This window comes from Bubalus kerabau, chromosome 12 (assembly GCF_029407905.1).
Source record: "Bubalus kerabau isolate K-KA32 ecotype Philippines breed swamp buffalo chromosome 12, PCC_UOA_SB_1v2, whole genome shotgun sequence".
NCBI lineage: Eukaryota > Metazoa > Chordata > Mammalia > Artiodactyla > Bovidae > Bubalus > Bubalus kerabau.
Genome location: NC_073635.1, coordinates 73,325,089 through 73,348,148, shown reverse-complemented (window position 1 = coordinate 73,348,148; position 23,060 = coordinate 73,325,089). Strand labels below are relative to the sequence as shown.

Sequence of the window (23,060 nt, the reverse complement as noted above, 5' to 3'; positions counted from 1 at the left end):
TGGATGGAATCAGCAACTCAATGGACATGGGTTTGGGTAAACTCCAGGAGCTGGTGATGGACAAGGAGGCCTGGTGTGCTGTGGATCATGGGGTCACAAAGAATCGGACATGACTGTGTGACTGAACTTAACTGAAGTGAAAATATTGATAATACACAATACGGCCTTTTGAAAGCCTGTGTGCTCTAATTTTAAGTTAAATATGATGGTAACAATTAATAAAGTGAATAGTTCTAGAAAAGGTAGTACTGATTGACAGCTAATCCCATATACAGCATTGTTCAAAAGCATTGAACATATCCCACATTGTTTCTTATCTGTCTTGGGTTATCTAATTTTCATTTTCAGCCCATTGCTACCTAATCAATGATCCACTGTGCACAGCTAGTGTGCAGCTCAGCCATGGGCCCTCCCCCCCCCACCCCCATAGTGCAACCCTCACACTGGTCCCCAGGGTGTTCAGGATCCCACTCATCCTGAGGGTGGATGTCACAGCAATACAGATGGATGTGAGTTTCTAGCTTTCTTGAATTTCCTGTACTTCTAACCGGGTTACAAACAGGTCATGAACTGGCACTAGTGCACAGTCCACACTGTATCACTGTCACAGTTAATCTTGGCAGCAGCCCTCTGTGAATCATACTATCCCCAGCTCAACTTTCAAAGACACTGAACCACAGTGGGCTTCCCAACCTTAAGAGCCCACACTAACCAGGTAGCAGAACTTGAATCCAAACCCATTCAATGCCCAGAGGAGCCAGTATTTGTCCCTGACTCCAGAGCTTGTGCTTCTCCCCGTGTGCTTGTGTCATTTTAACTACATGTGCAGGAGGAACAGTCTGATTTAGGCCATCAGATGAGGCCCTCCTCAAGTACACCTTCTTCAATCTACAAACCTCCTTCATCCACACCCATCCTGTTCTCTCCTGGTGATAAGAATCTCCAAGGTCAGTGATTCCACCCTGTGTCTTTGGATGCTCTTAGTCCATCCATCATCCCAACCAAAGCGATGGTTCAAGAGCAGAAACTATATTCATTTTTCAGACAAAGAAGCTGAGATTCAGAGGTTGAGATGCTTACCCGAGCATGTAACTAAGACTACATGACTGTAAGTGTCCAGAGCCTATTTTGTAAAGGATGGTGCCATTCTAGTGTCCTGGTACCTTGGGTGGCTACTGCTTTCCCACACCCACAGTGCTAGTGAGTAGTAGAGAAAGAACCGACAGATCACTGTGACTGACTCCAAAACCAGGGCTTTCTGTTATCCCAGGCTACCTCTTAAAATCTCAAAATTATAAAATTGAGAAGGAAGGTTTGCTCTAGGTTATCAGTTATTCATTCAACAAACATTTGCTGAGCACCCTCTATGTACAGATACTCTGCTGGAAGACATAATTAAATAGTGGACAGGGCACAGTTTCAAGTGCCCTATACTAGGTGAGAAAAAGACCACATGTGACCATTCACACTCAGGGCAGGCTACATGCACAACAGAAAGAACAGGCCCCTTGTTTAAAAATAAAGTATCTCAAGATGGTGACAACAGAACACTAACCGAGTATGGTTCAGTTTAACACGAGAGGCGCTCAGGGTAACACACAAATCCGAGTTACCTAGGATGACGACTGATCTTAATGTGACTTCCTAGAAGAGGCAACAACTGGGCTGACCCTGGAGAATGAGGGTTTCTCTACTACATGGACCTTCTCAGACCAGAGGGTATTGAGGAGAATCTCTGAGTCATCATTTTGCCTTGAACATCAGTCATCAAGAGTTTCCCCCACAGTACACCCTCATCACCTACCTCTGGAGCTGTGATACATGCCCAGGGGGAACATGGAGACATATTGTCCTGACCTCCCTTCAAGGACTTGTTGTCCAGCAGCTGTAAGTGCTGCCAGTGGGTAACCTTAAACCGCCAGCCCCTGTGGGGGCAGCCTAAGTGCAATGATCCATCCAGGTGGAGGTATAAAGGCCTGGTCATTGAATGTGTCAGGAGAACCCTGAAAGGTCATCGTCACTCCAAACTCTCATGGGGTCAGCTCAGGTCGTCTGGCCAGTGATCCAGCCTGATCCTTCCCTCTGCTTTACCCTGTTTCTTCCCTCCTGATTCCACAGCGTTGACCCCAAGGGCACCCCCGATACACATCCCAGCACTAAACTCCATCCGAGTGTGCATCCCAGAGAGCCAGCCTGCAACACGTATCAGAAAATATTCCAGTATTCGGGGAGGACTTTTATTGAAAATTACTGGTTACACATGTACTTATAACATTTTAAAAACCCCCAATAAAATACAAAATGGTAGAAACAAGGACCTTTAGTGTGAATGTGGTTACCTTTGGTTTATTTATTTATTTTTTTCTATAGTCAAACACATCTTTTCTTTATTTATATTTTTTAATTTTATTTTATTTTTAAACTTTACATAATTGTATTAGTTTTGCCAAATATCAAAATGAATCCGCCACAGGTATACATGTGTTCCCCATCCTGAACCCTCCTCCCTCCTCCCTCCCCATACCATCCCCCTGGGTCATCCCAGTGCACTAGCCCCAAGCATCCAGTATCGTGCATTGAACCTGGACTGGCAACTCGTTTCATACATGATATTTTACATGTTTCAATGCCATTCTCCCAAATCTTCCCACCCTCTCCCTCTCCCACATAGTCCATAAGACTGTTCTATACATCAGTGTCTCTTTTGCCTGACCAAATGAAATTAAGTTATATATTAATAACAAAAGAGAACTATATGTTGAACCATATGAAACTGCTACTTTATAGCTTATAAAAAGATTGAATGTTAGCAGTTCCACATGGCTGAATCTAAAAAAAAAAATCTATTAGCATTTGAAATTTAGAGAACATTATACATATGAATAACTCATGGGTAAAAGATATAGTTAATGAATTAAATTAGGAATTAGAAAATACATAATACTATGTCTATTGATGGTGATGAGTACCAAAACTTGCAGATTGTAGCTAAAGTGGATTTTAGGGGGAAAAAGTCAGCTTTATATATTTATGTTAGAAAAATAATGATGTTAATAGTCTCTTTTCAATTTAAGAATTTAGAGGAAAAACCTCAAAGTTAAGGAAAAGTTGAAGGAAAGAATCATATGATGAACTAGGGGAAAAAGAGAGCATCAATAAAGCAGAAAGGTGATTCTTGAAAACATGAAAAAGTTATGCAAGATAATTCATAAAAAAGAAGGCGATAATAAAATTAAAAAGCCAAAAGAACACAGTTAGAGATGCTGCGGAGATTAAACATATAAGACATTGTGAATAAATTTATGCCAATCAAGCTCAGAACTCACAGGAAACAGATTCCTCCTAGAAAAATGAAACTTATCAAAATGACTCTGCAGAAATAACACACTGAAGAGGAAGCACTTAATTACCAAAAGTTACCCAGACCGTGTGGCTTCACAATACTGTGAATGTGATTAATGCCACTGGATTATGGGACTGAAAATGGTTATATGGCAAAATTTATTTAACCTCTGTGCCACCAGGGAAGCCTTATGTGATATATACTTTACCACAATTTGTAATGTAAAAAAAAATAAAATAAAATCCTCTATCTAGAAGACAGTCTAGCACACGTCTGTCCTTCATTAGCAAATCCCCTAGAAGGGCTCCTATTTTGAGAAAACATATTTTCTCTTCCTTCTCTTTCAGAACATATGATATTGTCCTTCTGTATTTAACCATATATTCCCCCCCCCTTTTTCTTTTTTTTGGTTACTTAAACTATAGTATATTGTATGTTTATCCTATCAGTTTTCTTTATAGTATTTTAACCAGAGGTCTTTTGGTGGAAAAATGGATCCTAGTCATGTTAAAGGAAGTGGACACAAAACAGTAACTTCACACAGTCTTCAAGTAAACAGAATCCCTGATATAACTGGAAAGTAATATGTAATTCTGGGAACAGTAAAAAAAAAACATCTGTAACAACTTTGTCTCAAATCTTAGAAAATGAGTTTGGCTCTGGAGTCTCTCAAGACACAAAACCTGGGAGACAGCTTTTATTGGTGGCCTGCACCTCTGATTTGGATAAGAAAGCAAGTAATATAACATTTAAATAAACATCATAAATCCTTTTTCAAGAGATTGAAATCATTGAGGTTGGAGAACTCACATTTTGTAATGTATAAATATTTGTTGCTGGTGTAAAAAAAAGTAGAATATAGTTTATGTAGTGCAAAACCTATTGGAAAAAAGCCTTTGGAATAGACATAAACCCATGGGAGAATCACAGTGTTGACTCAAAAATTGTGAAGGCTGAGGGCTGTCCACTGGAAACATTCATAACCCCATGGTCACTGTGAGTGATATCTGGCTCTCTCCTTTTGAGGTACACCTGAGGGAGAAAAAGACAAAAACAACATGTTTAAAAGTTTTAAAGTCCTCCTCCTAAGGCAACACATTTCTAGGTTTCCTTCTTCATGTGAAGCAATCATATTACTATTGGAGATACAGTTTTAGAAAGCCAGGGCTGTATTTATTCTATGGAGGAAGTAGCCCCATTAAAACCCCCAGTGGGGCTGGACGTAATGCCAAAAACCTGTAGATCTACTAGATTTCTGATCATTCTGATTCACAGATATGCTTTATCACTACAGCAAATTGATATGCAAAATCATTTTATTCCCTGAAATAAATTAAAAACAGGGTAACAAAGAGGATAGGAAATCTAGCATCTGAACAGGGTTTGTCATTTTCACACATAACAGCAGCATAACAGATTTGGATATTAATATTGGGTTATTATCTTTATATTTTATAAACTCTGATTGACAAGCACTGAAACACTGGCATATATGTATGAAATATCCTGGTGTTTAGTTTGTGTGGCAAAGCAGTTATAGTCCTATAGAAATGTGATCTGTGGATAGTGGGTCCCAAGAATGAAAAGAAAAGCAAATGCTTTAACAATGACTCAACCAAGAGACTTCTCTAAAATGTTAGATGATACCCAATAATAGGACATATGTCTGCCAGACCTTTGAGCTCTTGAATTCTACCAAATTCTAGCTGAACTGGAAGAGATACAGGTTTTCTCAGTGTATAAGCAGAACACAAAGGAAAGAAAGTGCCCTCAAGTTCCACAATCATCAGGTTTTAGTAGCTGTATTGTATCTCAGTTCCTTACAGATGCACATAACAAAATAAAATAATGTCAGGGCTTGTGAAACTTTCTCTGAACATGTTTGGGCAAAAAACAACTTCAAGTGAAACTCTTTTTCCTCAAAGAAGAATGTGAAAAATTTCATTTGAGTCTTTAAAACAAAAAATGTATCGTCTGTCAGAGGCTAACTCATGTCACAAAATGAGTTGCTTAGACATACGATTACAGGTCTCTTTTATAGAACCTGACTACAAGTGCATTGTGGGTGCTGTAAACAAAGGTATCATGAGAGAGAATGAACTTCACGCGTGAAACAGAAAAGCACTAGGACACCTACCTTCATAGTAAGTGCACTTTCTTACTCTCTTGTCGCTAACATATCCTGCTCTGCACATGAAATGCTATATATTTAAATGTCACTTAAGGAGAAAAGTAAACCCTCCAAGAATGCTTGGGGCCACTGGCTGCACTGGCTGAAATCTGAGACTATTTCCATTTAAGGGAAGCATTTAAGAATAAAGCCTTTGGTGGGAATGGCGGGGCGGGGGGGGGGGGGGGTGTGTTAAATCCATATCATCACCCTCTTCCATTTTCTTAAGCTAGACATATTTTGTGATTATATATGTATGTACTCTTTTGGTGAAACTGAAAAGAGTTAAAGGAACAAAAGAAAATTCATTTTCTACTGCTTAACATTCTTTCCAAAATCATCTGGTTCCTTTCTCTATAACTCTTCTCCATACAATTTTTTTATAAAGAAAATATTGTTTTTAGCAACTTTTAACTGAAAAGGACTTTGCTTCATGGTCTGAAATACCTGAACTGAATACTGCAAAAGATCTTCAGCAGTTGGGGACCCCTGATTTAGAGACTCAAAAGCGACCTAGAAGAACTATGGGTATATTTGTTTTATTATTGGGAGGCAAGGTTTCTATTTACAGCCTTTTACAAAATGATCCCACTTTTATACCATAAACCCCTCTATATTCTCAAAGCCCTTAAGCATCTTCTCTCTCATCTGATCCCTGTGATAAGTGTGAAGAAGCCAGCAGGGCTGTAATCCTGCCCTACACACAGGTGAGGACCTGAGGCTCAGAGGCCCTGGGGGACACAAGGCCACATGGATGCTAAGTGTCTCCTCCATCTATCCAACTGGACCAGGCTCCTTGAGCTAGGATATGAGAATTTTATAATTTCTGGGCTGTATTAGGTGATTTCATGGATAGACAAAATGACACCTCTGTTACACACTGGGAACAAAGAAACTTTAAAAATCCTCAACCACATCTGCTTCATCACAGAACAGAATGGATGCTGCTGCTGCTAAGTTGCTTCAGTCGTGTCCGACTCTGTGCGATCCCACGGACAGCAGCCCACCAGGCTCCCCTGTCCCTAGGATTCTCCAGGCAAGAATATTGGAGTGGGTTGCCATTTCCTTCTCCAATGCATGAAAGAGAAAAGTGAAAGTGAAGTTGCTCAGTCGTGTCCAACTCCTAGCGACCTCATGGACTGCAGCCTACCAGGCTCCTCTGTCCATGGGATTTTCCAGGCAAGAGTACTGGAGTGGGATGCCATTGTTTTCTCCACAGAATGGATGGCAGACATTTATTCTTGGAGCTGAACCATGTCCCTTCTGAAAGGCTGTTGCTGAACCATGAAAGACGCCATGATTCTTGGCCTCCAGAGGAGAAGAATTCAATTTGGGGCCAGTGATGAAGCTTGATCACTCAGAGCTTTTGTGTAATAAAGTTTTATTAAAGTATAAAAGAGATAGAGAAAGCTTCTGGGATAGACATCAGAAGAGGGCAGAAAGAGTGTCCCCTGATAGTCTTTAGGCAAATGGTATATAGCTACTAATAGTAGTAGTGTTTTGCTCAGTCATGTCTGACTCTTTGCGACCACATGGACTGCGGCCTGCCAGGCTCCTCTGTCCATGGGATTCTCTAGGAAAGAATACTGGAGTGGATTGCCATTCCCTTCTCCAAAGGATCTTTCTGACCCAGGGATCTAACCTGGGTCTCCTGTGTTGCAGGCAGATCCTTTACCATCTGAGTTACAAGGAAGATCCATATAGCTGCTAGCAGTCTGCTAATTAGAGAAAGGAAATGTGTCAAAACTCAGAGACTGGCACCAGGCCCCTCACACACAACATGTATTTTGAGATAACATTGGCACAAGGTGAATTGTCCCTGGCCATAAGATGATTGACATGAATCTTGAGGAAACTCAGGTTTCCAAGCAAATATAGTCTCACTGACATAGCTTAAGAGAACATTTGCATGAGTAAAACATACTGGTTTGTCAAGTCTGTTCTGAGTCTTAGGGGGAGCCCACTTGAATACAGAGTCTAGGGTAAATGCATAGTTCATTAACATAGCTTAAGACAAACATTTCAATAGGAAAAACACATTGGTTAGCTCAAAGTTTGAGAAAAGTTAACTTCAGGTGGAATCAGGTATCTTCATGGAAAACAAAATTTTAAAAGAAACCTCTTTTTAAATTTGCATCAGTTCAGTTCAGTCCCTCAGTCCTGTCCTACTCTTTGCGACCCCACAGACTGCAGCACGCCAGGTTTCCTTGTCACCAACTCCCGGAGCTTACTCAAACTCATGTCCATTGAGTTGGTGATGCCATCCAACCACCTCGTCCTCTGTCATCCCCTTCTCCTGCCATCTTCAATCATTCACAGCATCAGGGCCTTTTCAAATGAGTCAGTTCTTCGCATCAGGTGGCCAAAGTATTGGAGTTTCAGCTTCAGCATCAATCCTTCCAATGAATATTCAGAACTGATCTTTAGAATGGACTGGTTGGATCTCCTTGCTCTCCAAGGGACTCTCAAGAGTCTTCTACAACACCACAGTTCAAAAGCATCAATTCTGCAGTGCTCAGCTTTCTTTATAGTCCAACTCTCATATCCATACATTACTGCTGGAAAAACCATAGCTTTGACTAGATGGACCTTTGTTGACAAAGTAATATCAACTCTGCTTTTTAATATGCCAATGGCACCCCACTCCAGTACTCCTGCCTGGAAAATCCCATGGACGGAGGAGCCTGGTAGGCAGCAGTCCATGAGGTCACACAGAGTCGGACACGACTGAGTGACTTCACTTTCACTTTTCACTTTCATGCATTGTAGAAGGAAATGGCAACCCACTCCAGTGTTCTTGCCTGGAGAATCCCAGGGACGGGGGAGCCTGGTGGGCTGCCTTCTATGTGGTCGCACAGAGTCGGACACGACTGAAGTGACTTAGCAGCATGTGGGTCATAGCTTTTCTTCCAAGGAGCAAGCGTCTTTTAATTTCATGGCTGCAGTCACCATATGCAGTAATTTTGGAGCCCAAGAAAATAAAGTCTGTCACTGTTTCCATTGTTTCCCCATCTATTTGCCATGAGTTGATGGGACCAGATGCTATGATTCTCGTTTTTTGAACATTGAGTTTTAAGCCAACTTTTTCACTCCTCTTTCATCAAGAAGCTCTTTAATTCTTTGCTCTCTGCCATAAGGGTGGTGTCATCTGCATACCTGAGGTTATTGAAATTTCTCCCGGCAATCTTGATTTCAGCTTGTGCTTCATCCAGCCCAACATTTCTCATGATATACTCTGCATATAAGTTAAATAAGCAGGGTGACAATATACAGCCTTGATGTACTTCTTTCCAGATTTGAAACCACTCTGTTGTTCCATGTTAAGTTTTAACTGTTGCTTTCTAACCTACATACAGATTTCCCAGGAGGCAGGTAAGGTGGTCTGGTATTCCCATCACTTGAAGAATTTTCCACAGTTTGTTGTGATCCACAGAGTCAAAGGTTTTGGCACAGTCAATAAAGCAGATGTTTTTCTGGAACTCTCTCGCTTATTTGATGATCCAACGGATGTTGGCAATTTGATTTCTGGTTCCTCTGCCTTCTGTAAATCCAGTTTGAACATTTGGAAGTTCACAGTTCACATACTGTTGAAACCTGGCTTGGAGAATTTTGAGCATTACTTTGCTAGTGTGTGAGATGAGTGCAGCTGTGCAGTAGTTTTGACATTCTTTGGCATTGCCTTTCTTTGGGATTGGAATGAAAACTGACCTTTTCCTGTCCTGTGGCCACTGTTGAATTTTCCAAATTTTCTGGCATATTGAGTGCAGCACTTTCACAGCATCATCTTTTAAGATTTCAAATAGGTCAACTGAAATTCCATCACCTCCACTAGCTTTGTTCACTAAGGCCCACTCGACTTCACATTCCAGAATATCTGCCTCTAGGTGAGTGATCACACCATCATGATTATCTGGGTCATGAAGATCTTTTTTGTATAGTTCTTCTGTGTATTCTTGCCACCTCTTCTTGATATCTTCTGCTTCTGTTAGATCCATACCATTTCTGTCCTTTATTGTACACATCTTTGCATGAAATTTTCCCTTGATAGCTCTAGTGTTCTTGAAGACATCTCTATTCTTTCCCATTCTACTGCTTTCCTCTATTTCTTTGCACTGATCACTGAGGAAGGCTTTCTTAGCTCTCCTTGCTATTCTTTGGATCTCTGCATTCAAATGGGTATATATTTCCATTTCTCCTTTGCCGTTAGCTTCTCTTATTTTCTCAGCTATTTGTAAGGCCTCCTCAGACAATCATTTTGCCTATTTGCATTTCTTTTTCAGCGGATATAAATTTGTACAGAGAAGGGGAAAAAATATAACACTAGTAGTTTGTTTCCTCCTGCAGCTTAAGAGAGAAATTAAAAAAAATGTCTGAAACTTGCAGACTATTTCCTCCTTTTGGAGACCCCTGGCCTTCTTGCCTGTTACCCTCTCACCTCCAATTTTACATGTTGAAGCCCTAAACCCCACAGTACCTCAGAATGTGACTGTATTTGGAGATGGCATCTTTAAAGAGGTAATAAAGTTAAAATGAAATCATACAGGTGGGTCCTAATCTAACAGACTGGAGATCTCATAAGAAGAGACCAAGACACAGGCTCACACAGAGGGAAGAACATGCAAGACACAGAGGGAAGATGGTGTCTACAAGGCAAGGAGCGAGACCCCGGAGGAAATCAACCCTGCTGTCACCTTGACCTCAGACTTCCAACCTCCAGGGTTGTGAGGATATAAGTTTCTGTTTTATAAGTCACCTACTCTTTGGTTTTTGTATGGCAGCCCTAGCGAACTACTGCCCCCTTTAGCTTTTTGTATCTAAAATGTACTTTCTCTACTATTTCATGGATCATCCAAAAGAGTCAATCAGACAGTGATCAGCTCCCCTGAGCTACAAGTTCAAGAAAATGTGATGTGGAAGCACCCTCTTCCAGATGTTGGGTTTTCTTTTCAGATGAATGAATTCTGTTCTAATAGAGTGAAACCTCATGACTTAGGCTAACGTGCCCCGTGTTACAGCTCTGAACATTGCATTGATATCTGATGTTTGCACATTAAAAAAAATTGATAATCTGACAGCTTCTCCTCCTAAGAGGATACAGAGTATGCAGAAAAAATGTCAAGATGGCATGAGAATTCAGAAATGTATTTCTTTCTGTAGAGGGACCTGAGCCAGTGGCAGGACTGAAATCCAAGAGTGAAGTTCTGTCACCATGAACTTCGGTGACTGGCCCTACCTTGGCTACCAGGTGACAGGAGCAGTGTTCTCAGGCTCGACACAGAACGTAGTACCTAGGACAGCACCCAGCCTCCCTCAGCAATTCCCCCTCTGTGCTTCCTGGATCAGCTCTGTGACCTTGGGTGAACTCTGGACACGCTCTCCTCATCCATGACATGGGATAAAAATGGACCATCAGCAGAGTAAATGAAATCATACATGTGAGAACTGTATAAATTATAAAGAACTACACAAATGTAACTTACCATTAATAATGTTAAAGCAGGTGCAGGATTACTAGACCTGAAATCACAAGCTTTCTAATTCTATGACCTATGTCTGCTTCAGTATGTATATTACACTTGATTTAAAATATTTATTAAAAGACCAAATTTCTAATTCTGTGTCTGCTTCAAACTAGCTTAACACCAGTTATATACATAGGACCACTTTCCTTCTGAAGTACCTTAGTTTCCTCACCTGTACAAAGAGAGGGTTGACTCCTATTATCTTATTATCTGGGCCAATCTAAAATTCTGTGTTCCTTTTCTCATTACTCAATGTTATGATAATATAGTTTTAAAATGAAGACTTTGACATACAGGTGGGAACACTACTTTTTGATGTGAAATGCCTAAGGTCAATAGAGCAAAAGGGTTTGGGAGATTCCTGGCTCTCGAGGCGTCAGGAGGGATGGTCTGACTGGGAGACACTCTAGTGGATAAAAGCACTCTGTGAATTTCAGGCATAAAAAAATACAGAGTTTCTTCTTGTTCAGCTTCTCTACATTTGCACACAATGTAAGTACTCATGAAAAGTTCAGAACACAGACTTCCTTGTCCCTAAACCTAAGCATGAACTCTAGCTCTGTCAATTCTTCAGCCAGCTCTGGGACCAAGGAAGTCTCCTACCTGATGAGCAGTGGAAGGTCCTGCTCTGCATTTCCTCATTTCTAGAGAGGACTGAGAGGAGAGAGTGATGAACTCAGGCCGCATTTTAGATAAATCTTTCATATACAAGTACTTAAGACACTGGGACATGTTTTCTTTAAGACATTTCAAATATTACACAAATAATCTTATTCTGTTTACAAGTGAAAATCTTGGAAAGACAGAAAAGTATGAAGAATGGAAAATACATCCATAATTTAACACCCAGAGATAAATTTTCAGTGGGGAAGCCACATCCCACCCTGAGTCACACATGTTAAGGAACAAGAACACCAGACCTTCCTTCCTTCCTTCTATCTTCCCATTAACCCCAATCCCACTCCCACCTGGTTCCAGAAAGACTTGCAGATGGCTGCATGACAGTGGGTAAGTCTCTTAAACCAGACCTTGGTTACCACTACACCTCTGTTAGGAAGATACCACGTGACCTGAATGTTACTCACTGAGCCCCTTCCTCACACCACCCACAGTGCTTAGTGCCTCACACACCTCATCTCTGAGAAAGTGCTCTGTAACCTTCAGGTACCATTCAGACTACAGTGTGAAGCTATTGTGAGTTCTTGATTTGTACTGATGACAAGTTCATCATCTAGAAGGTAGAGGAAACATAGAGGGGGACGTAAATGGACCTAATTCTAAACAACAAAGAATTAGGTAGAAAGTGATAATTTCAGGTAAGAATTTTCTTTACAGACTAGGAAACAGAAGAGACCTACACCTTTCTCTGTAAGATCTTCCTAGAATCAAAATATTCCTATTTTTTTCCCCTTAAACTCTCAAATTTCCTGGATATTATTTGATGGAACTTGTATCACAATTGTGTTGAGTACCAATCAGAATGAATGGAAAGGGTCTGCAAAATGAAAATGTTCTATGTTCCATGAGAATTTGAACCCAGAGTCCAAATATGTGGAAAGCCAAATCCAAAATCTCTCTCTCAGGCACAGGTGTACGCACACAGAAGGGTGCACACATCCCGACCCCACCCCCAGCACTGCTGCAGATTCCCAGCAGACCTGCCTTCCACCTGCCATGTGTTGTTAAAGACCCATTCATGCAGCTTCCTCTCTGGAGGCTTCTATTGAAAAGAACACAGAGTGCTTGTTCCCAGACCCTTGGTGGAGATCCTGTGAAGAGTGAATCCTGGAGGCGAATTTTAATTACAGCTTCCCACAACAGCCTCACCTATTTTGCCATTTTACTGAGGACAGCAGCCTTCGCCTCACCCAGTTGTTGCACCATCTTGTAAAATAGGTTGTTTTCATCTTGCAGCAAATTATTTGGCTGATTATGTTCTTTCCGTGTCCCTGAATCCAAAACCTGTGAATAGCAGAAAGAAACCCATTAGCACACAATATCTCCCAGTAACATAACTCAGACAATATCTCAAAAAGGGGCAGGACAGGGAGAATTTGGGTGGGAGGATTGGTGGTATTTACATGGTTTGATTCCCCTGTTTCACTGGGAAACAAGAGTCCAGCCCAGCCTTTCATTATTACATGGTTATAGGAAAGGAAGAAAATGAAAGTTCTTTCATTTTCAGAAAAATGAAAGCTTTAATCATGATTATGATTACTGGAACTGAACACTCTGTAGCGTTTTATATTCTGCCCAGGGCCTTTGGGGTTGTTATCATTAGTTAGTGCTTTTAGCTCTCAGACTCTGAGCTTTGAGGGCTATTTATAAGATACACAGCGTTGGGAAATGTCTTGACTCAGGAAAATCAAACATCTGTCACTTCTGCAGCCGCTCCTTCAGGCTGGCCACTTGCCCTCTGGAACATTAGACTTTGTAGTAGATTGACTTGTCTTTATGTCCTTAGAGCTTTCAGTACAGACAATCACTTGCTTTCCAGAAAGGAAACAGGCACAGTCATCCCTCAGAGCTATTGTGGGTTCAGTTTCAGAATTCCAGAATATAATGAACATCACAGTAAAGTGAGTCACATGAATTTTCTGGTTTCCCAGGGCACATAGAAGCTTCGTTTACATTATACTGTACCCAAGCATGTGTGCAATATCATTATTGCACAATAATGAAAAAAACAATGTACATACCTTAACTTAAAAAATAAAGTATTGCTAAAAAATATTAACTATCATCAGAGACTTCAATAAGTCATAGTAGTAATATCAAAGATCATTGATGTTACAGATCACCAGAGCAACTTCAATGATAGTGAAAATGTTTGATATATTGTGAGAATTACCAAAAGGTGACACAAAGACACAAAATGAGCAAAAGCTGTTGGAAAAATGCCACCCATAGATGTGCTTAATGTAGGTTTTTGACAAACTCTCAATTTGTAAAAAAAAAAAAAAAAAAAAAAAAAAAAGCAGTATCTGGGAAACACAATAAAACAAGGTATGTCTATATTTCTAAAGCAAGCAATAAAAATAAGATTGCCTCAAAAATTAAAGGTTTGAGAAAGAACATTACTGGTGATGTTTTTGCTGAAGTGAAAGCCAACTGGTAACCAGAAGCTCTAGAAAAATATCCAAGCTTTACATCTGGGGTGAATGGAGCACAGAGGACAATCCCCAACTCTGTAACTGGGGGGTGCAGCGGTCCTCTGAGGTCTAATCCTGCCATTCCTACCAGAGGAGTCAGCAACCACAACCAGTTCAGAACAAGATATAAACAAGTAGCCAAGTTTACATCTCCTGGTGGGATCTCCCTGTGACATCATTGATGAACGCAACCAGGGAGCCCTACACTGAAGGTCTCCCAACACAGGAGTGAGAAGGGAAGCTCCACAGTGAAGGGTAAGATCCTTTCCTAGAAACAAGGTCATTCATCACAAAGGTGACAGGCTCCAAAGAGAACTCTAGCATCTCCCTTCTCCCTCTGTCTTCCCTACTCACCCAGATGCTCAGTCTCTGTACCCAGAAACCAACATCAACTTCTTTCTTTGCCCTCAGATCCCATGTTCAATCCATCATGCAGTCCACTTGGCTTCACTTCCTTATCTACCCCAAGTCCCACCATCTCACCATTGCCACCACAGGCACCTTAGACTAATCCAAAAGTCTAGAGAGGGCACACTGTAAGATAGTGAATACTGAATTTGGAGAACTGAAAGACCATCAGTGTGATTTTAGCTATAAAGGAAGGAGGGCAAGCAGAGTGGGACAGAACTAGAAAGTTGGGGAGAGACTGGCTGGACATTGTTTAATAAAAGTTCTTTAAAGATTTGTTCAAAAGCATTGATCAAGAGAGAAAAATGTGAGATTATAGAAATTTACCAGGAGATATTGGTAAGTAAAAAGACACTTGCTTTTTGGAAGAAAAGCTATGACAAACCTAGACAGTGTACTAAAAAGCAGAGACATTGCTTTGCTGACAAAGGTCCATTTAGCCAAAGCTATGATTTTTCCAGAAGTCATGTATAGATGTGAGAGTTGGACCATAAAGAAGGCTGAGCACTGAAGAATTGATACTTTTGAACTGTGGTGCTGGAGAAGACTCTTGAGAGTTCCTGGACTGCAAGAAGACCAAACAAGTAAATCCTAAAGGAAATCAACCCTGAATATTCATTGAATGGACTGATGCTGAAGCTGAAGTCCAATACTTTGGCCACCTGATGTGAAGAGCTGACTCACTAGAAAAGACCTTGATTCTGGGAAAGATTGAAAGCAGGAGGAGAAGGGGACAACAGAGGATGAGCTGGTTGAATGGCATCACTGATTCAGTGGACATGAGTTTGAGCAAGCTCTAATAGATAGTGAAGGACATGGAAGCCTGGTATGCTGCAGTCCATGGGGTCACAAAGAGGTGGACACGACTGAGCAACTAAACAACAAATCTGTAAGTAAAGCATTAAACAAATGAACATATTTTGCTAATAGCAACAAAGCTGCTTTGTTCAGAGGATACAGATGTTCACATCTGCAGATCAGGTGCTGAGTGATAACACTTTAGGACTGACAAGGTGACAGTTCAGCTCAGTTCAGTCACTCAGTCGTGTCTGAGTCTTTTCAACCCCATGGACCACAGCATGCCAGGCCTCCCTGTTCATCACCAACTCCCAGAGCTCACTCAAACTCATGTCCATCGAGTCAGTGATGCTATCCAATCATCTCATCCTCTGTCATCCCCTTCTCCTCCTGCCTTCAATCTTTCCCAGCATCAGGGCCTTTTCAAATGAGTCAGGTCTTCACATCAGGTAGCCACAGTATTGGAGTTTCAGCTTCAGAATCAGTCCTTCCAATGAATATTCAGGACTGATTTCCTTTAGGATGGACTGGTTTGATCTCCTTGCAGTTGAAGGGACTCTCAAAAGTCTTCTCCAACACTACAGTTTAAAAGCATCAATTATTTGATACTCAGCTTTCTTTTTGGTCCAACTTTCACATACATACATGACTACTGGAAAAACCATAGCTTTTAACTGAACAGACCTTTGTCAGCAAAGTAATGTCTCTGCTTTTTAATATGCTGTCTAGGTTGGTCATAGTTTTTCTTTCAAGGAGCAAGTGTCTTTTAATTTCATGGCTGCAGTCACTATCAGCAGTGATTTTGGAGTTCAAGAAAATGAAGTCTGTCACTGTTTCCATTGTATCCCCATCTATTGCCACGAAGTGATGGGACTGGATGACATGATCTTAGCTTTTTGAATGCTGAGTTTTAAGTCAGATTTTTCACTCTCCTCTTTCACATTCATGAAGAAATTAGTTCTTCAGTTCCTCTTCACTTTCTGCCATAAGGGTGGTATCATCTGCATATCTGAGGTTATTTAAATAGCTGATAAATGAAGAGAAGCTAAAGGAGAAAAGTAAAGATATACTCATCTGAATGCAGAGTCCCAAAGAAAAGCAAGGAGAGATAAGAAAGCTTTTTTCAGTGATCAATGCCAAGAAACAAAGGAAAACAATAGAATGGGAAAGACTAGAGACCAGGTGACATGTCCAAATTCTGTCCTTCCTCAGTTTCCCTAACCAACCACACATTCCAAGGTGGCAGTATTTCTAAGAATTAGATAATAAAAAGAATCTGCTACCATTAATGTCATTAATGCTATAATACCAAAAACCAAAAATAAATCTTTAGGGCACATTTAGGAGCAAAGAATTTAATTGAACAGACCCTTAATTGAGCTGGAGATCAAGCCATGTTTCTGATGCCTGCCATGTTTCTAAAGCCTAAAAAAGGGCTTGAAATAAGTAAATTTCACAGCATCATTTATTTATAATGGAAGAATGGTGCTTTAGGGGACAATTTTGAAATGCAATGTTGAGAGGTAAGAACAAAGTGACAGGTAAAATCTAGCAATAAAAGGTTACTTTTCCAATTAGCATCAAGAACACAAAATGAACGACTAAGGATGCCTGACACAAAATATTTCTGGAAATTAAGAGTTACTGTTGGGCAATCTAGAATGTCACCCCATGCCTCATGAAAGTCTGCATGTAGAGCCCACTTCCTACTGTGATGTCTAGTCCAGGTGACCAGATGCACTGTTTGGAGCCTAGAGCATACCTTTGGTTGGGGATGCCCCACTCCTGTCATCTGCCTCCCCAGAGCTCACTCCTTTGCACATCCAGCTCAAGGAGTGAGGCTACAGGCACTGCCTCAATGCTGACAGCCTGATCTACTCAGTGCCCCACTGATGTCCCATCTAACAATGCATGTGAGGTAGGATGGGAGGTGATATTCCAGGAACTGCCCAAGTCAAAAGAGACAGTTCCATTATCATCAGACATAAAGAACTGTGGGTACTATTGACCACTCATTAGTGATTATTGTCTGTTTTGTATGGACCATCAAAATACCTTAAAGTATCTTGCATTCCTTGAGATTATTTGCTGCCAAAGTTTATCCTTTGAGGAATGCTTTTCTTGTTTCATAAAGCCCCGTCCTAACATGTATTGAAACTGAGCAAGCAACAGAGGAAAAGGACAAAGAAAGAGAGAAAATGAAAAAGATAGAGAAAATGAATCGATGGAGGAAGGAAATAAAGCTAAGGAAGGAAATGTTAAATTACTACGGAAGAAAGAGCCAACCAAACCTGGAAGGAATATACTAGACAGATATACAGAGACCAAAGCCTGGAGCTTGCCATGTGTGCAGAACAGAACTATTGTGTAAGAAATTCGCTGGTTGTTTATTTAGTCTCTGATCCCTGATTTGCCTTTCTTTCCAAACTCTCATCTGTGATGCAGAAGCTGGGTCTCTGCAAGTCACTGCAGCAGTTCACTCTTTTGTCAGGTGGCCTTCGTTAGGTTGCCAGTAGGTGGCACTAGAGGGCGACTGAAGGGAAACACAGCTAATGTTCTACCTGATTCTGCTACTAGAGTCCCCTCAGCACTGGGACCTGACTCAGCTCCCAGCTATTAGCACATGGAGAACTAGCCCCATCCTGCTGCTGCTGCTGCTAACTCGCTTCAGTCGTGTCCGACTGCGCGACCCCAGAGACGGCAGCCCACCAGGCTCCCCCGTCCCTGGGATTCTCCAGGCAAGAACACTGGAGTGGGCTGCCATTTCCTTCTCCAATGCAGGAAAGTGAAAAGTGAAAGTGAAGTCGCTCAGTTGTGTCCTGACTCTTCGCGACCCCATGGACTGCAGCCCACCAGGCTCCTGCCTCCATGGGATTTTCCAGGCAAGAGTACTGGAGTGGGATGCCATTGCCTTCTGCGCCTGCCCCCTCACAAATATGACCAGCAAGCAGGCAGTGTCCTCTTCTTGGAGGTCTGAGTATCAATTCCTTAGGGCCTCTTTTGTGAGTTCTCAGGTCTGGAGATCTGTCCTAGGATATGGTAGCTGCTTTCTAAAATTGTTACCCCAGTGTTTCACTTTTCTAGCCCTTTAAATCCCTATGTAATAAATACTGTTTTTCTCACTAGGCCTTTTCTTCTCATGGACTCCTGAGAAAATCTACAACTTTAGCCATAAACCTCCCAGCAGTCTAAACTAGAGGCTAATTTTTTTTATAAGGGGATCCAAAAATGCTGAAAGAACTATGACACAGTGAAAATCACTGTGTTCTACCCCACTAAAATATGGAGCTATAACTTGGGTTTGGAATATTTTAATGGTTGGCCATCATAAAAAAAATGACAATTTAAATAAACTTTTAATACAAAAATATAAGATTATTGGATATATTATTTAATAGTGCATTCTAAAAGTATAGTTAAGTACTTGAATAACTTTCAGGAATGAGAGAAGAAACTAAGAGAAAAATTAATGGAGCTTCCTAGCAAATTTTACACAGAAGGATACATTGAAAATTGAACATAAATGGAAACAACTAAAATGGAGAGGGTCTTACCATTATCCATTCACAGTCAATAATGTTGCTCAACCTGTGTGCAATGGTCAGCACAGTGCACTGGGCAAATCTCTCACGAATTCTTTTTTGTATTAACTCATCAGTTCTAGAAACAAAGAAGTTGATTTAATTCAGTAAAGACAGGAAAAGCAGACTTAAGACTTAAAAACATCCTATGATATTTTTACAATGTTTTTTAAAATCAATACTTTAACATATAGTCTTGTTCCTAAAAAACTAAGTATAAAATGTCTACTTAGAAACTTACTATTTTTCATAAAATGATGGAAAATTAGTCTTCCCTCAAAATTTCTTGAAACTATCAGGAGCTGGATTTAGGAATTCAGCTTTCTTAGGGTGCCTCATAACAACATTAACACCATATAACATGTCTTGTTTTTTTCCTTTGTTTTCTGGAATTAATTTTATCAACTGATATCCATGAGGCCAAGTGAGCACTTAGAAACATTTCGAAGATTCACTAAATGTTTTCCATTTACCACATTTACAAGTCAATTCAAGATTTCCTGGGGCTCAGCTCCATACCTTGGATCCACGTATGATGTGGCTTTGTCAAGAATCAATATCTGATTCTTCCTGAGAAGAGCCCTGGCAAGGCACAGCAGTTGTTTCTGACCAGCACTCAAGTTCAAGCCAGATTCTGCTAATTCAGTATTCATTTTAGCAGGAAGACCTTCGATAGATTCTTTGAGTTGTACCTGTGGATTCAGAAAGAATGACATTTTTCTAAGCAAACTGCTACTGAAGTAGACATGCCTTTTAGACATTAGAGCTTTGACATCCTCAGGACTTCTTACGTGTCTTACATGTACAGCCAGGTGATGGGGAGAGCTCCTTCCAATGAGTGTTCACTGAGAAAGATGGTGGAGTCAACTCAGGACAGAAAGATCTCAGTGTCCCCCTTTCCCACCACAGGACATCAACCAACCCTGCCCCCCCCCACCCCAGGGGTTAGTTAAGGAAGTTTCTCAACAAGTGAAGCTATTTCTCCCAATATGATTGAAACAGAAAAGTTAAAAGGATCTTTATGGTTGAGTCAAGTTTCCTAAAGTACATTTTGCATAGGAATTGGTACACTAGAGAAAAGTTTTCAAAAATTTTACAGAAAATCTGGTTCTCTGAAGATATAAGCTTATTGGCCCTTTACTATTTTCTAAATTTTAATATATGCAAGTCCAGCAATAGCAAACTGCCACTTATACATTAGTAATCCTGGAGCCCATTCTGATGATGGTTCTTTCCCAAGTTTATTCCTACAAATAGTGGACCAATCAAGTGCATTTTATTCAGTGTCCTAAATGCATTGTTTGTGAATGAAAACACATGAAAAATAAAACACAACATCTTATTCCCCCCAGTATATGGATATTGTCCATATACTTATTGTCATCCAGTTGCTGAGTCATGCCCAACACTTTGCAACCCCATGGACAGCAGCAAACCAGTGTTCCTAGTCCTTAACTATTGCTTGGAGTTTGCTCAAACTCACGTCCATTAAGTTGGTGATGCCATCCAACCATCTTGTCCTCTTTCATACCCTTCTCCACCTGCCTTCCATCTTTCCCAGCATCAGGGTCTTTTCTAATGAGTCATGTCTTCACATCAGGTGGCCAAAGTATTGGAGCTTCAGCTTCATCATCAGTCCTTCCAAAGAAAATTTGGGTTGATTTCCTTTAGGATTGACTGGTTTGGTCTCCTTGCTGTCCAAAGGACTCTCAACAATCTTCTCCAGAACCACAGTTCTAAAGCATCAGTTCTTCAGCGCTCAGCCTTCTTTGTAGTCCAACTCCCACATTGGTACATGATTAGTGGAAAAACAATAAGTTTGACTACATGGACTTTGTAGTCAAAGTCATGTCTCAGCTTTTTAATATTCTGTCTAGGTTTGTTATAGGAGAAGGCAATGGCACCCCACTCCAGTACTCTTGCCTGGAAAATCCCATGGATGGAGGAGCCTGGTAGGCTGCAGTCCATGGGGTCGCTAAGAGTCGGACACGACCGAGTGACTTCACTTTCACTTTTCTCTTTCATGCATTGGAAAAGGAAATGGCAACATACTCCAGTGTTCTTGCTTGGAGAATCCCAGGGACGGCGGAGCCTGGTGGGCTGCTGTCTATGGGGTCGCACAGAGTCGGACACGACTGAAGTGACTTAGCAGCAGCAGCAGGTTTGTTATAGCTCCTCTTCCGAGGAGCAAGCATATTTTAATTTCATGGCTGCAGTCACCATCTACAATGATTTTGGAAATAAAGTCTGTCATTGTTTCCACTATTTCCCCATCTATTGCAATGAAGTGATGAGATAGGATGCCATGATCTTAGCTTCTTGAATGTTGTTTTAAGCCAGCTTTTTCACACCCCTCTTTCACTTTAATCAAGAGGTTCTTTAGTTCTTCTTCACTTTCTATGATGAGGGTGGGGCATAGACCTGGATTACTGTGATACTGAATGGTTTCCCTTGGAAATGAACCGAGATCATTCTGTCATTTTGGAGATTCCACCAAAGTACAGCATTTTAGGTTCTTTTGTTGACTTTTTTTCTTTTTTTTGCAGCCAAACAAAAATAAATTGGAGACTTGAAGCCAGGCAGCCTGGGGATTAAGTCTTGCCTGGCTGTACCAACTGGGCAAGTTCCTGAACCTACTCTATCTTAGCTTCCTAAACTCTAAGACTATAATACCATAATTATAAAGGTGTGTGCCTCCTAACATTGTTAAGAATATTAAATGAGTCAGTACATGCAGAATTTGTATCAGATCAATATATATTGTCCATTATTAATAATGCTATTGGCTAGCCCCTCCTCAAGTTCTGCTCCACCTTTCTACTTTGCATGTATCAGCACTGAGATTTCATTACATATGCATTGGCCTGCTTTTCAACTTCTTCAGGAGAACTTAAGCTCCAGAAGGACAGACATTTTGTCTCTTGATGACTGTGACAGCCCCAGAACCTGCAGCATTGCCTAACAAGCTCTCAGTAGATATTTGTTGGCTGGATGAAGGTGGGCTTCCCTGGTGACTCAGTGGTAAACAATCCACCTGCCAAACAGGAGACTTGGGTTCGATCTTGGGTGAGATTCCCTGGCTAAGGAAATTGCAAACCACTCTAGTATACTTGACTGAGAAATCCCATGGACAGAGGAGCATGGCAGGCTACAGTCTATGGGGTTGCAGAAGAGTCAGATGCGATATACAACAACAACATGAATGAAGGCATGCTGCTGCTGCTAAGTCACTTCAGTCGTATCTGACTCTGTGTGACCCCAGAGATGGCAGCCCACCAGGCTCCCATGTCCCTGGGATTCTCCAGGCAAGAACACTGGAGTGGGTTGCCATTTCCTTCTCCAATGCATGAAAGTGAAAAGTAAATGTGAAGTCGCTCAGTCGTGTCCGACTCCTAGAGACCCCATGGGCTGCAGCCTACCAGGTTCCTCCACCCATGGGATTTTCCAGGCAAGAATACTGGAGTGGGGTGCCATTGCCTTCTCCGAATGAAGACATAAGTGACTCTAATTGCGTGACATACCTGTTTCTGTAAATTAGAAAGCAATTAACCTCCAATTAAAATAAATAAATTTATATTTAAAAAATAAAATATACCATAGAAACTAAATTCATATGGATAATTAATTTATATATAACACTGTTTTCTTTTTAAGTGTAATTGTAAAAAGGATATATTCTTATAACAATTAACTGGCTCCAAGATATCATATCACACTTTAAATAAAGGAAAGCACTGAAAAAGTTATAATTTAAGGAAAATATAACAAATAACTCCTATTCAAAACTATACATCAGTATAGAATACTTCAGATTGTTTTTGAGCTTGGGAAAATAATAGAATATAGCGAAACTGAAGAATAATAAACTGGACTTTAAGGCACCCTGTCTCACCATCATCTCTGTGTGCACTCTGTGTAGTAGGTGCTGACACCTCTCACAGGAAGGGAACACAGAGGTCAGGTGGTTTCCACATTTTGTGGAACTTTCTTACTTTTCAAGAAGAAAATCTGGTGTGGGTCAGAAGGAGACACTGAAATGCAATCAACAGATGGGGAAGAGCTTGTACCAGAACAGGGCCAGCAGTA

The 23,060-nt window shown here is 40.8% G+C and overlaps 1 protein-coding gene across 1 annotated transcript in view; it reads right to left on the bottom strand.

The window, feature by feature from the left end:
* Positions 1 to 3,761: 3,761 nt before the first annotated feature.
* LOC129624246 (ATP-binding cassette sub-family C member 4-like) overlaps positions 3,762 to 23,060 on the bottom strand; it is a 203,767-nt gene continuing 184,468 nt past the window's right edge. Inside the window, 4 exon segments of the mRNA XM_055541907.1 lie at positions 3,762 to 4,375; positions 12,863 to 12,997; positions 18,948 to 19,053; positions 19,494 to 19,666. Coding sequence (XP_055397882.1) covers positions 4,268 to 4,375; positions 12,863 to 12,997; positions 18,948 to 19,053; positions 19,494 to 19,666 — 522 coding nt within the window. The 3' untranslated portion in view covers positions 3,762 to 4,267.